The sequence below is a fragment of the Odocoileus virginianus genome, chromosome 3, assembly GCF_023699985.2.
Source record: "Odocoileus virginianus isolate 20LAN1187 ecotype Illinois chromosome 3, Ovbor_1.2, whole genome shotgun sequence".
Lineage (NCBI taxonomy): Eukaryota > Metazoa > Chordata > Mammalia > Artiodactyla > Cervidae > Odocoileus > Odocoileus virginianus.
In genome coordinates this window covers 96,124,931-96,137,389 of record NC_069676.1, presented here as the reverse complement: position 1 = coordinate 96,137,389, position 12,459 = coordinate 96,124,931, and the positions used below count along the sequence as shown (strand labels likewise).

The following is a 12,459-nucleotide window of genomic DNA, read 5'->3' as shown; positions in this document are numbered from 1 at the left end:
ACAGAAAGACATGGGGCATGACTTTATTAAGGTTTTAATTACCCAAACAGGACCACAAAGAAACACTTAGAAACTAAAATAGAAATGCACTCTTCTTCCCTTAACTGGCACAGCCTCCCAGAGAATTCAATAAACTCCCAAATACACAGAAAACGGTCAACTGCTATGAATGAAACTGTCAGAGGAAACTTTACTTGCCTCCCTACATGCTTCATTCTACATGTAAGAGCATAGAGTTTTCTCGGAATGTATGTTTTTGCAGCACCTTCTTTGAAGCACCGAGAGAAAATAGGGATTTTTTTCCCCCGTGCTCAGTATTTTGAAAGGGATTCTAAATCTAATTCTCAGTCTTATGTGGCTTCCTCTTGATACCTGAATACTAATATGTAAGTCTCAAAAACATACTTCTCCACGAAAGGATTAGTATACTGACTCCCACCACAGAGACCCTCAAGCAACGCCTGTTTTATTCACGATATTTTAGGATCATACAAGTTCTTCCCGAGAGAAATAACAAACTTAGCCACTTGTTTTCAGGGACCACACTGCTTTAGTACAGACTGTTCCCCTGCACATATATTCAGGGCTTTCTCACCCTGGCCATCAGCACGCCCACGGCTTTCTTCCCAAATCCTAATTCATGTCACCACCTTCTCTGCTCCTCAGTCACCTCAGAAGACGGCTGCTCTGCGGACCTTGGCTTTCGAGTCAGTATTGAAGAAAAAGGATTCTACACAGAGAACTTCCATTCAGCTGCATGGGTTTTCCGAGGGGATGATGGGAATCCTGAGGACAGCCCCAGATGTCTTAGCAAAAAACCCCGACCAGTGGCTGGTAAGGACCTTACAACTACGTTAAAAGGCATGTTTCAGAGAACCTGTGACCAGGCGAATCCCTAATGTCGGCAAACTTGCACACTGGGTGGAGCATTTGGAAAGAAGTGTGTGGGTGTGTGTACGTGTGTGTACATATGTGTGTGTTGTGTACATAGAGAAACTTCTTAATATTGTGAAAGAATCTGAAGCTATTAAAATAATAATCATCTTAGGAACTCATTCCAAAATAGACTTATAATTACAAAATTGGAATAAAGATGAATGTAGGAAGAGTCAAGAGTCCTTTTCATTCTAAGAGTGAAAAATACTGTTTTAAAAAATGTGCTGGATGGCTCATTCATGTCAATGTATGACAAAACCCACTGAAATGTTGTGAAGTAATTAGCCTCCAACTAATAAAAATAAATGAAAAAAAAAATGTGCTGGACAATACAAACAAGCAACAAATCATTTATTGCTCCAACACTGGACCATGACCACTTCATTGTTTCTGCCTTATCTTTTTAATATACATAGGTCTAGTCCTGTTTTCAAATGCACACAAAATATGCATCTCATATTTTCATGTATACAGTTTGATATAAAAGAAAAATCCCCAATCAGTAGCTGATAAGGACTCTACAATTATTAAATTCTATAGCCTGACATATTTAATAATATAATTATTTAATAATTATACTTTCATTTCACAAAATAAATATTTTCATGTGCTTTTGAAATGTCATTAATATTCAATAGTTTCATGATGTTTTTTAAGAGATTAAAATTCAGTTTGCTAAAACTGTATTTCCTTGATGGAATAACAGCACAGTGATTTTTTTTAAAAAAACTATACCTGAATAACAAATTTAAGCATGGGAAATTACTATTTCAATCTAATCTTTGCTGTAAAATTTAAGCTATAGAGCTTTTATAAACTTCTGTTTTATTGGTATAAATAAATTACTTTGATGAATAGCAAACAATGTAACTCAAGCAAGCAAAGATTCAGATTAAAAATAATGTTTTAAATTAATTTTACAATCATGCATCCAACAAACACCATTCCTACTATGGTCCAAGCACTGGGGGAAGCTACTAAAGATACACAGAAGTAACAGGAGTGAGTATGATAGAGTTCTATAAAGAGGTACTTAAATTTTCAGTACAGGCATCAAAATGTGGTTAGTTTCATCTAATCCCATTTATGGAGACATGAGTAATTGTTGTTACCTGTACGATCATCATTTGTTTTATCTGTAGAGTAAAATAGAGCCTTTCTTAATTTTTTCTTATAAATATGAAAGTCAGCGTTGAAGAATTTTAATGAGAAGTTGTAACTCTAAGTGAATTCCTGTGCACATGTGTAAGACAATGCAAGGTTTGTACATCACACATTAAGAATACTTATTTATACTCATCTCATAATATGAATTAATTGAGATTAACCATTCATTGATAAGTAAGCAGTATGAAACTTTGATTCTAAAACTTAAGGAATTTAGAGTGGAATTTTTGAAAATTAAAATGGATGCTGAGGAGCTGCTTGTAAGTCAATGAAATTAAAATACTTCCTATTACCACACACAAAAGTAAACCCAGAACGGCTTAAAGACTTGACTAGAAGACACGACACCATCAAACTCCTAGAAGAGAAGATAGGCAAAACATTCTCTGACATAAATTGTAGCAATGTCTTCTTAGGTCAGTTAGTCTCCAAAGACCAAGGAAATAAAAGCAAAAACAAATAAATAGGACCTAGTCAAACTTATAAACTTTTGCACAGGGAAGGACACCATAAATAAAACAAGAAGACAACTTATAGATGGGAAGAAAATATTTGTGAACAATGCAACTGTCAAGGAATTAATTTTCAAAATATACAAAATCAGCTCATTCAGCTCAATAACCAAAACCAAATAACCCAATCGGAAAATGAGCAGAAGACCTAAACAGACATTCCTCCAAAGAAGACATGAAGATGGCCAACAGACAGATGAAAAAATGCTCAGCATCACTAATCATAAGAGATATGCAAATCAAAACTACAGTGAGGTATTATATCACACCAGTCATAATAGCCATCATCAAAAAGACTGCAAACAATAAATGCTGGAGGGTATGTGGAGAAAAGGGAACCTTCCCACACTATTGGTGGGAATGTAGAATGATATACCTACTGTGGAGAACATTATGGAGTTTCCTTAAAAAACTAAACATAGAGCTACCATACGATTCAAGAATCCCACTCTTTGGCATATATCTAGAGAAAATTCTAATCTGAAAAAATATATGCTCCCCAATGTTCATTGCAGCACTGTTTACAGGACAAGAAAGCAACCTAGTCCCTCAATAGATGAATGCATGAGGAGATGTGATACACACACACAGAGTGAGATATTACTCAGTCACAAAAAGAAAATGAAATAATGCCATTTGCAGCGACATGGATGGAGATTGTCCTACTAAGTGCAGTGAGTCAGAGACAGAGAAATATCCGATACTGCTTATATGTGGCATCTAAAAGAATGATACAAATGAACGTATTTACAAAACAGAAACTGACTCACAGACATAGGAAACAAACTTTCGGTTAACAAAGGAGAAAAGAGGGGAGATAAAGTGGGTGTTTGGGAGTAGCGGACACAAACTACTGTCTATAAAACAGATAAACAACAAGATCCTTCTGTATAGCACAGGGAACTCTGATATATTCAACATGCTGTAATGAACTGTCATGGAAAAGAATCTTAAAAAGAATATGCATATATATATGTATGTGTGTGCATATATATATGTAACTGAATCACTTTGCTGTATGCCAGAAACTCACACAGCTTTGTAAATCTACTATTAAAAAAAGATGCTGAGAATTGAGGAATGAACTTTTTAAAAAAGAAACAAAATCTTCTATAGTTAACTTTTATTTGAGTAATAGAATGGCACAGGAAAAAATACACTAGGCTGAAAATAGGATTTTCAGGGTTAGGCTCTCTATTTGTTCCTTGATGTATTCTCCACACCTAGGACAGTGCCTATTTCATTATAGAAAGCCAATATATATTTGTTGCATGAATGTATAAAAAAGTAATTTACTAGCTATGTGACCTTAGAAAATTCACTTATTTCCTGTTATTATCTCTCTGCCTATCTTACAGTGTTATAAAATGTGAAATGACACAATACATGTGAAAATTATACTGGGCTATTTTTATCTGTCTTGACTATTTCTATCTCCTATCCTTATTTTTATTAATTTTATGAGAATTTTAACTAAATATTATTAAATACATATTCACACATATCTGTTAATATTTATATGTATATTATATAAATTGCAAACAACTGCTGTTTCATATTATACTAACTGAATTGACCAATATGTATTGACTGTTTGTGGCAGGCAGGTGAAAAGATACATTGGATAGAATTCATTCTTCCCTCACAATATCTTGGCTAACACCTGATGTAATAAAGTACAACTATCACCACTTCTACAACTGTGTATGGTCATCAAAGAACAAGCATTTAGTTGATTCACCATTATTTTCTTTAGTTAAAAAAAAATTTGTTTAATTTTGCCAAAAAATTCATGCACATATGTGCCCACACACATCCACACAACTAAACAAATTATGTTTAAATGTAGTAAGTGAGTTTTAACTATTAATATTTATTTCACTGAACCTCAGTCCAAGAATGTGCTAATTGTTCTTGCTTCCTGTTATTAATGCTTGAAGTATTTCACATACCAGATACATGTTTTTAATGATGTGATTTTGAGACATCAATAGAAGAGGCTGGAGATTGGGAGGAAACATGAGTTGGAGGCAAAAGAGTAATTTTAAAACTGAAAGATGTCTTTATTAGCCTAATGACATTTTGAAGATATTGCAGTGCTAATTTATATCTACCAATATGGATTGTGAGAGTAAATTTTAAACTTACGAAATTCAGTCTTTAATACTCTAGAAAATGCCCTTCTATTATTTGGAGAAAAAGATTTTTTAAAGTTTTGCATCACTAGAGAAGTATATAGCTGGAGCTACAAGAAAATTTTAGGGTATTTTCAATATATAAGTGGTGTTGTATTTATGGAACTATGTACCCTTCATTTGAACTTTTACATCTAACAAGATGATTCCAAGGAAATGCTATTTGGGGGGATAAATTTCTTGACGATGTGACCACACAGTCTCTGAAAAGACAATGACACTTATTCATGGCTTTTCAGCAGCTGTGTGGCACTCACGGATTATCCTCCAGACAGCAGCAAGGGGCTCCAGGACTATAAATCTCAAAATGTGAGAAAACTGTCTTCAGAATGGGAGGGGAACATGTTGCAAAACATTTTGAGTGTATCTTCTCCCACAGGAGCACACTATAGTTGAGTTTACCATTTAAAGATTTTATTGAGTTTATACTTTCATACATTGTTGACATTCGATTTACCTGATTGAAAAAAAAAAAACACCACTGCTACAGCCTTGAAAGCAATAGCTATCTTATCATCTCATGTAAGACAAAAAGCAAACATGATTTGATTTGAATCAACACAGTAAAAATACTCCATTAAGCAAACATCAATTGGATAAGCAATTTGTCAAAAGCAGAAGCTAGTATCAAGAGGGTAACCTATAGGGAGCAAGAAGTTTTGACAAGTAGGATTGTTAGAAATGATTTCTACCGAGGTCAGAAGTAGGATTTCTGATTTTCTTTTTTGCCCTGATTAGCTCCCAGCTTGCTGCAGACTGCTAAAATAGTCATTTTGGGGTCCTTGAATGTCCCAGTTCTGTCCCTTAAATTATGCTGAGATCCAGTAAGTGGCAATCCAAATAGTCATGTAAAATAACTGCCAAAAGGGAATCGTATAAACAAATGGTAAGAAGTCTTCCCAGGAGCACAGAATAGAGCAGAGCACAGAATTTTAGGGCTGGAATACACTCAATACTTGCACAGCACCTTTGGTATGCTTTTCCAGATACTGTTTTAACCAATAGAGAAACAGTGTATTTTGTTCAGACATATTGGGATAACAAGCATTCCTTCAGCACTCCATATGAAGAGACTATTCTATCTTTGCATGTTTGCCAATTTGGGTAGCCAACGTCTAGGATATAAACTTCATGAGAAAAAGTCTCTTCTCTGTCCTTAACACTGCAGTCTTCGTATTGATACATAAGAAAACAATAAGGCATATAGTAGGATACATAAGAAAACAATAAGGCACATAGTAAATACTTAGTAAATGTTTATAAATGAATTACCTCTGATATTAGGCTACAGTGGATTATTAAAGACAAAGATGCTTATTTCCTTGTTTTTATTAGATATTTTCATTCCCTAGCTGACCATGGAGATGGTCAGCTAAGAACATTTGGAAAAACTGCCTAATCCTTTACTATCTTTGTCATCTTTTTATAAGAAACTTAATTTTTAAAAAGATTTACCTCAGTGATACCTGGGAGGAAATGGAATAAAACAATGGCAAATCTGTTTACAAGCTCTGCAGAATATAAGGTAAATTTACAATGACAGTATCTCTCCAAAGATTAGGGAATCACCCACCCAGACACCTGTCAGCAATGGCAAAGAAAGAGATGTCTCATCAAAGGGGAAACTGAACAAAGGTCCTCAGCCACTCAAAATACAATTGTTAAGAATTCCTTTGAATGCTTGATTGCTTCTAACTTTATCCATATGTTGGCTACAGCAGACACTTTTTCTTAGCATGAACCTTTTATATGAACCTAGACGATGCAACTCTTCATAGAAGAAATGTCCCTGATCTCCAATATGGAGGAAGATGTAAATATTTCTGAGGAATGAAAAATGATACAGAAAAATACAAAAGAATGGCTGAAAAGAAGCTACAAAATATATTACCCATAAATTTTTAATGTATTCCTATTTTTAATTGAAAGAAATTCTATTAAATTATATCTTAAGGTGTGAATTTACCCTGCCTTTATTAATAGATGAGCATTCTTATTTTATAATTAATTGCATTTTTCCTAGAGACCTAATAACACCTTTTTTTTCCAGAGGCATATTACTATTAATTCACTTCTGGAACTCAGGAAGTTTATCATTGTATTTTATTATGATTTAGTCTTTACCATTTTAAGATATTCATTAACATACAGAAAAAAAAAGCTCAACTAATAAAGTATTTCAATCTAATTGTTGGGAAAAGAGTAATTCTCCCAGTATTGCATTAATACTTCTCTCCGATGAAGTTGGTCTCAAATACAACCAAATAATGTTTTGAAGTCTTTCACTGTGATTCTTCCTTGGATAACTTTGTCAGCATTTAAAAAGGGATTCTTCTGAGATCGCATAAGCCCTTCAGATTTTTTATTTCAGTTCTGTACTCTAGCATGATTCAGGCATGTATTTTTTTCTAAATAAAAAGCAAGGTGTAAATATATTATAAAGACAACACACCTACCACGGCCACATCTCCTTTATGGAAATTCAGTTCAGTTAGCTCAGTCGTGTCCGACTCTTTGCGACCCCATTGCCCTTCCTCAAAAGGAAGTCTTCCTGAGACATGCTTTCTGCCTTGGAATCCTGCTCTTCCCTTGTCTCTGAAGAGTAATAGCCCAAAGAGTTCTTACCTGGTGGATTTTATCTTTTAGGAATTCAGCCTGGGAAAATGCCCTTGGATAGACTTGAGGTAGAAATTTAAAATGTCTTGAGGTAGAGGAAGTTCAAGAGGGTCCATAAGTGAGTTATGGTTATGAACTTATCAACAAGCAGAAGTCTTGAGGAAGAAACACCCACACCCACCCACCCCCCTATATTTACACCTACAGAAAAGACGGTATAAAGACAGCAGGAGGAAACAGGAGCAGACTCACCGAAAAGCAGACTGGTAAACAGCTGGACCACATTAATTTAAGATGATTAGACTAATGTAAAATCTTTTTGAATTTTTACTGTCAAGCTTCTGGAACTCTCCACTTTCAATGCAGCATAACCTTCCCTTTTCTGCAGGGCCCAGCTGCTTTCCTTGTTTCTGAGCAGCTCAGTTCTTCAGGCTTTCCTGGGGTCCTGTAAGACCTAACTATTATGGATGAAGATTTGGTTTCCTCATTTCCATGTGTATTAAAACCTTGTCATAACTGTCCCATCGTTCACAGGTCTGCGTGCCTGAAACCTGCAGGGGTCAGCTGCTGAGGCACTAAACCCTGCCCCTTCCTCACCACGAGATTCAGCTGACTTGTTTAGCATCTTTGTGCCTCAGTTTTCTCCTCTCCAAAAAACATTAATCTTAGGTCAATGTGAAGATTAAATTAGATACTAGTTGCAAAGTACTTTGACTTTTATTAAGCCCGGTATATACTTGGCTCAGACGGTTAAGTGTCTGCCTATAATGCAGGAAACCCAGTTTCAGTCCCTGGGTCAGAAAGATCTCCTGGAGAAGGAAATGGCAATCCACTCCAGTATTCTTGCCTGGAAAATCCCATGGACAGAGGAACCTGGTAGGCTACAGTCCATGGGGTCGCAAAGAGTTGGACATGACTGAGCGACTTCACTTCACTTCTTCATACTTAACAAGCAATGAATACCAGCTATATTTTCATTGCATTTGTAGTATCTAAAGATTAACTCAATGTCCTTCTCGCTTCCTCTTTAGTCCGTGAGCGCACCGTGAAGCTCATCAAAGGGACCGGCGATTACCCCTGGGGATTCCGTATTCAGTACTCCAAACCGATTGTGGTAACCGAAGTGGATGCTAGTAAGTTGTTTCACTACAGCAGTTGTAATTCAGACCAGGACAACTATCTCAGCCTCATGCAATGTACTAATAGCCTCCAACATTGAAGTCTTCTAAAACACATGTATACAACAGAAGTAATTTCTAAATCTCAAGTCTATCAAAAACTCATAAGGATTGGCAAGTGCTGACATCATGATCAATTGTTTTTTTAAAATGCCATGCTTCCCTGCTGGAATGGACACCTCTGGTAAATGTAGGGCCTCCCCATCAAAGAGCCCTGTCTGTACCTACAGAAAGTGGGCTCGAGCTCTGCAGATAGAAAGGGTCTTGAGTAGGCAGCTGCCAGTTTATCACTGTTTGACAGTTTCTACGAGGATTTCCATTCCCCATAGATTATTTCCTTCATGGCTTCTCAGATTTATTTCCTAACAAACAAATTAGGAATGAGTAGATACCTAATGAGAGATCTTTTTCTCCCTGATCTAAAACATGAGAATAATTTAAGATATAAAGATAAGATAAATAAACCCATGCCCAGCATGCTGCTGGTTGCTGTTACTCAGCTGCTCAGTCGTGTCCGACTCTTTGCGACCCCGTGGACCGCAGCACACCAGGCCTCCCTGCCCATTACCAACTCCCGGAGTTTGCTCAAACTTACATCCATTGAGTCAGTGATGCCATCCAACCATCTCATCCTCTGTCGTCCCCTTCTCCTCCCATCTTCAATCTTTCCCAGCATCAGGGTCTTTTCTAATAAGTCAGTTCTTTGCATCAGTTGGCCAAAGTATTGGAGTTTCAGCTTCAGCATCAGTCCTTCCAATGAATATTCAGGACTGATTTCCTTTAGGATGGACTGGTTGGATCTCCTTGCCATCCAAGGGACTCTCAAGAGTCTTCACCAACACCACAGTTCAAAAGCGTCAATTCTTCGGTGCTCAGCCTTCTTTATGATCCAGCTCTCACATCCATACTTGACCACTGGAAAAACCGTAGCCTTGACTGGCTAGACCTTGTCGGCAAAGTGCTGCATTAAGGGAGACCTAATGAAATTATCACAGAAGGGGGCCCAGGGCTACTAGGGTTTTCTGAATTACATTATAGTCCTCATCTGGACAGGGAGTTTTCCAAGATCAGAAACTGTATCATATCCATTATTTTAATCCACAATACTTGGTGCAGTGTCCCAAAGGGAACAGAGCGGATGCTCCCAAAGTGCCTGTGGAGGGCGCACTAGCTCCCTAGGTGTGTGCCTGCCGGGGTGGGGTGGATGGTCAGGGAGGGACGCATAGCGGCCTCGAGGACTGTGGCCTTCCTGCTCTGCCCTGCACCCCAATCCCATCTCTGATACCATTAAAATCCCACCTCCATACCTGGTTCAAATGCACTTGAATTTTTACCTTTTCCTCCTTTCCTCCTTCTCTAAAAAGGTAATCCTTTTACCTTCTCGTGACTTACAAAAGTACTGTAAGTATAGGAACAGACATAGAACTCTTTAAGGTAATAAGGGAAATTCCTTTTTCTCAGTGCCTGTAGTCTGAGAGATAGACACCAATGCAGAAGTAGATGTGCAGAAGGTTGGAGGAAAGCTCTGAGACAGACAAATAAGTAGGGTCTTTAGACCACGATGCAGGTCTGGCACCTACAAAGGGACAGGGAGAAGGAAGCAGAATTGTGTAGGAAGAAGTCAAACTGCACTGCAGCTCTGAGAAATTCTGAGATGGCCCAGGAAAACCATCCACTACATCCGTCTCTTTTTCGCCAGAAACAGGCTGACTCCAGTACCCGCTCCAGATTCAGTCACAGGCCGGAGGTAATGACTTTCTGGGGAGAATGTAGCCTTAGTAGAAGGCAGGATGCCCAGAAATTGTGGCAGTTGAAGCCTGCCGTGCCTGCCCACTAAGTTGCTTCAGCTGTGTCCGACTCTTTGCCACGTTATGGACTGTGGCCCGCCAGGCTCCTCCGTCCATGGGGATTCTCCAGGCAAGACACCCGAGTGGGGTGCCAAGCGCTCCTCCAGGGGATCTCTCCCACCCAGGGAGGGAACCTGTGTCTCTTATGTCTCCTGCATCGGCAGGCGGGTTCTTCACCACCAGCGCCACATGGGGAGCCCCGGCTTTCACTCAGTCACAATCCTCACAGCAGTTTCTCTTGAAGCTGTGTCTAGGTAGTGTGGATCTAAGACCTCTATGCAGAGTATGAAATATAAAGCTTTCAGGAAGGAAAAACAAGGCAAATTGAATGACATAATTCTCATAGAGGTGTGCTGAATATCACTTTGAAAATAACAAAATACAAAAAGAAATTAAAGAACACCTAAATTAACAGCAGGAAAAATGTGAGCAGTTTGTAAATTTTAAAGATGTCAGTTCTTCCTTAAATTCATCCAGAGATGTGATCCCAATTAAAATTCTAGAAGAGTAGCTCTCTTTGTTTTTGCTTTTGTTTTTCTTCATAAAGACGTTTCAATTAGGTCCTAAAATATTTATAGAAAAGCAAAAGGCCAGGTTATTAACTTTGATGTGATGAAATTTCAATTAAAGTTTAATCAGCTAATCAACTATGGGTTACTATCATGCAGATCATTCTCAGAATGATTAGATAAGGCAGGGAGTTTGCCCAGATGTTGGTGGGAGTTGGGGGTGTACAGTTGGACCCCAGACAAGTGAGGAGACAGTAGAAGGGGAATATGGCTGTGATGACAGAACTCAGATGACATAAACATAAACACTGCAAACTTTGTCTAGGGACACCCTTACTCTGCCTCTTAGTGCTCTTCAAATTCGCAAGAACGAGAAACAGTCGTGGCTTTAATTGTCTCTGTATAGACAACGACAGTTCACTTTTTATCATCAAGGGGCTTCGATATTTTTAATGGACATCTAGCTTTAAGAAAATACATGATCGTTCACGGGGAAGGTATTAACAGTGTTGGTCCCTTCCCGCTTCACTTATTTCCTTCCCGCTTCTTCCCCGCCCTGCTTCCTTTCTCTTCTGTTCTCTTTCCCTTCTCCCTTCTCGCCTCTTTCTAGCTCTGACCTTGCAAGAATAGCCTTAAACAAAGAAATAATTCATAAGGAAGATTAAAATGACTTCCCTTTAAAACTCAAATAGGTCTGACTTTATAAGTTTAGCAAATTTTTGCAAACTATCAAAAACTTCGACACACTTTTCATGCCTGCCTTTCTAGATAAAATAAGTAAATGCTGTTTAATAAAAGGTTATGATTTCTCTAATGTCTGATACTTTTATAACTGTCCAGCTGAGACAGTTAACCATATCCAATCCATTCAGAGGTGAAACATACCAAAATATTTGCTCTGTAAGTGATGTGATATTCAGGAGTACCTGAGCTTTTGAAAGAGGAAAACTGAAGCATCTCTACTGTAGCAAAAATGCTCCAATAATACACAGTTAATCTAGGATTTTATTCAACATCAGAAAGTGCTGCCCTGGCAGGGATTCATGTATGCTAAGTCTATTTCTCTCTTTTTTTAAATGTATTACTCGGTGCTGAATAGCAACCTCTGAAATCCATTGTCTAGTCAAATCTACTAAATGAAGGGTTGAGGGACTTTAAAATTACACATATTTCCAGCATTTCAGAGAATCTCATTCACACCACAAAACATTGTTCTGCATGCAATAGAGAGACTTAATTACACAGTGACGATAAAAAAGATACAGCATGAAGACCTGTAGGTGGGATAGAAATGATTATCCATAAGTACACAGAAAGGGAGCTTGCTTGAGCTTACATAACAAATTGCCCACACCCAGCTGGCACTTGCATGAACATTTTCTATAAAGGCCCAAATGCTTGTGAGATCTGTTGGCATAAACAAAAGAAACAGATGTTCCAACTCTGATACCAAGCAAACTTGAAAAGGAAATGACACATTTAGGAATGGACAGGCCACA

The 12,459-nt window shown here is 37.7% G+C and overlaps 1 protein-coding gene across 1 annotated transcript in view; it reads left to right on the top strand.

Annotated features, from left to right (window-relative positions):
- LOC110127759 (uncharacterized) overlaps positions 1–12,459 on the top strand; it is a 112,611-nt gene that overhangs the window by 23,466 nt on the left and 76,686 nt on the right. The window contains exons 4-5 of the mRNA XM_070458054.1: positions 667–834; positions 8,458–8,559. Coding sequence (XP_070314155.1) covers positions 667–834; positions 8,458–8,559 — 270 coding nt within the window. The remainder of the gene's footprint in view (positions 1–666; positions 835–8,457; positions 8,560–12,459) is intronic.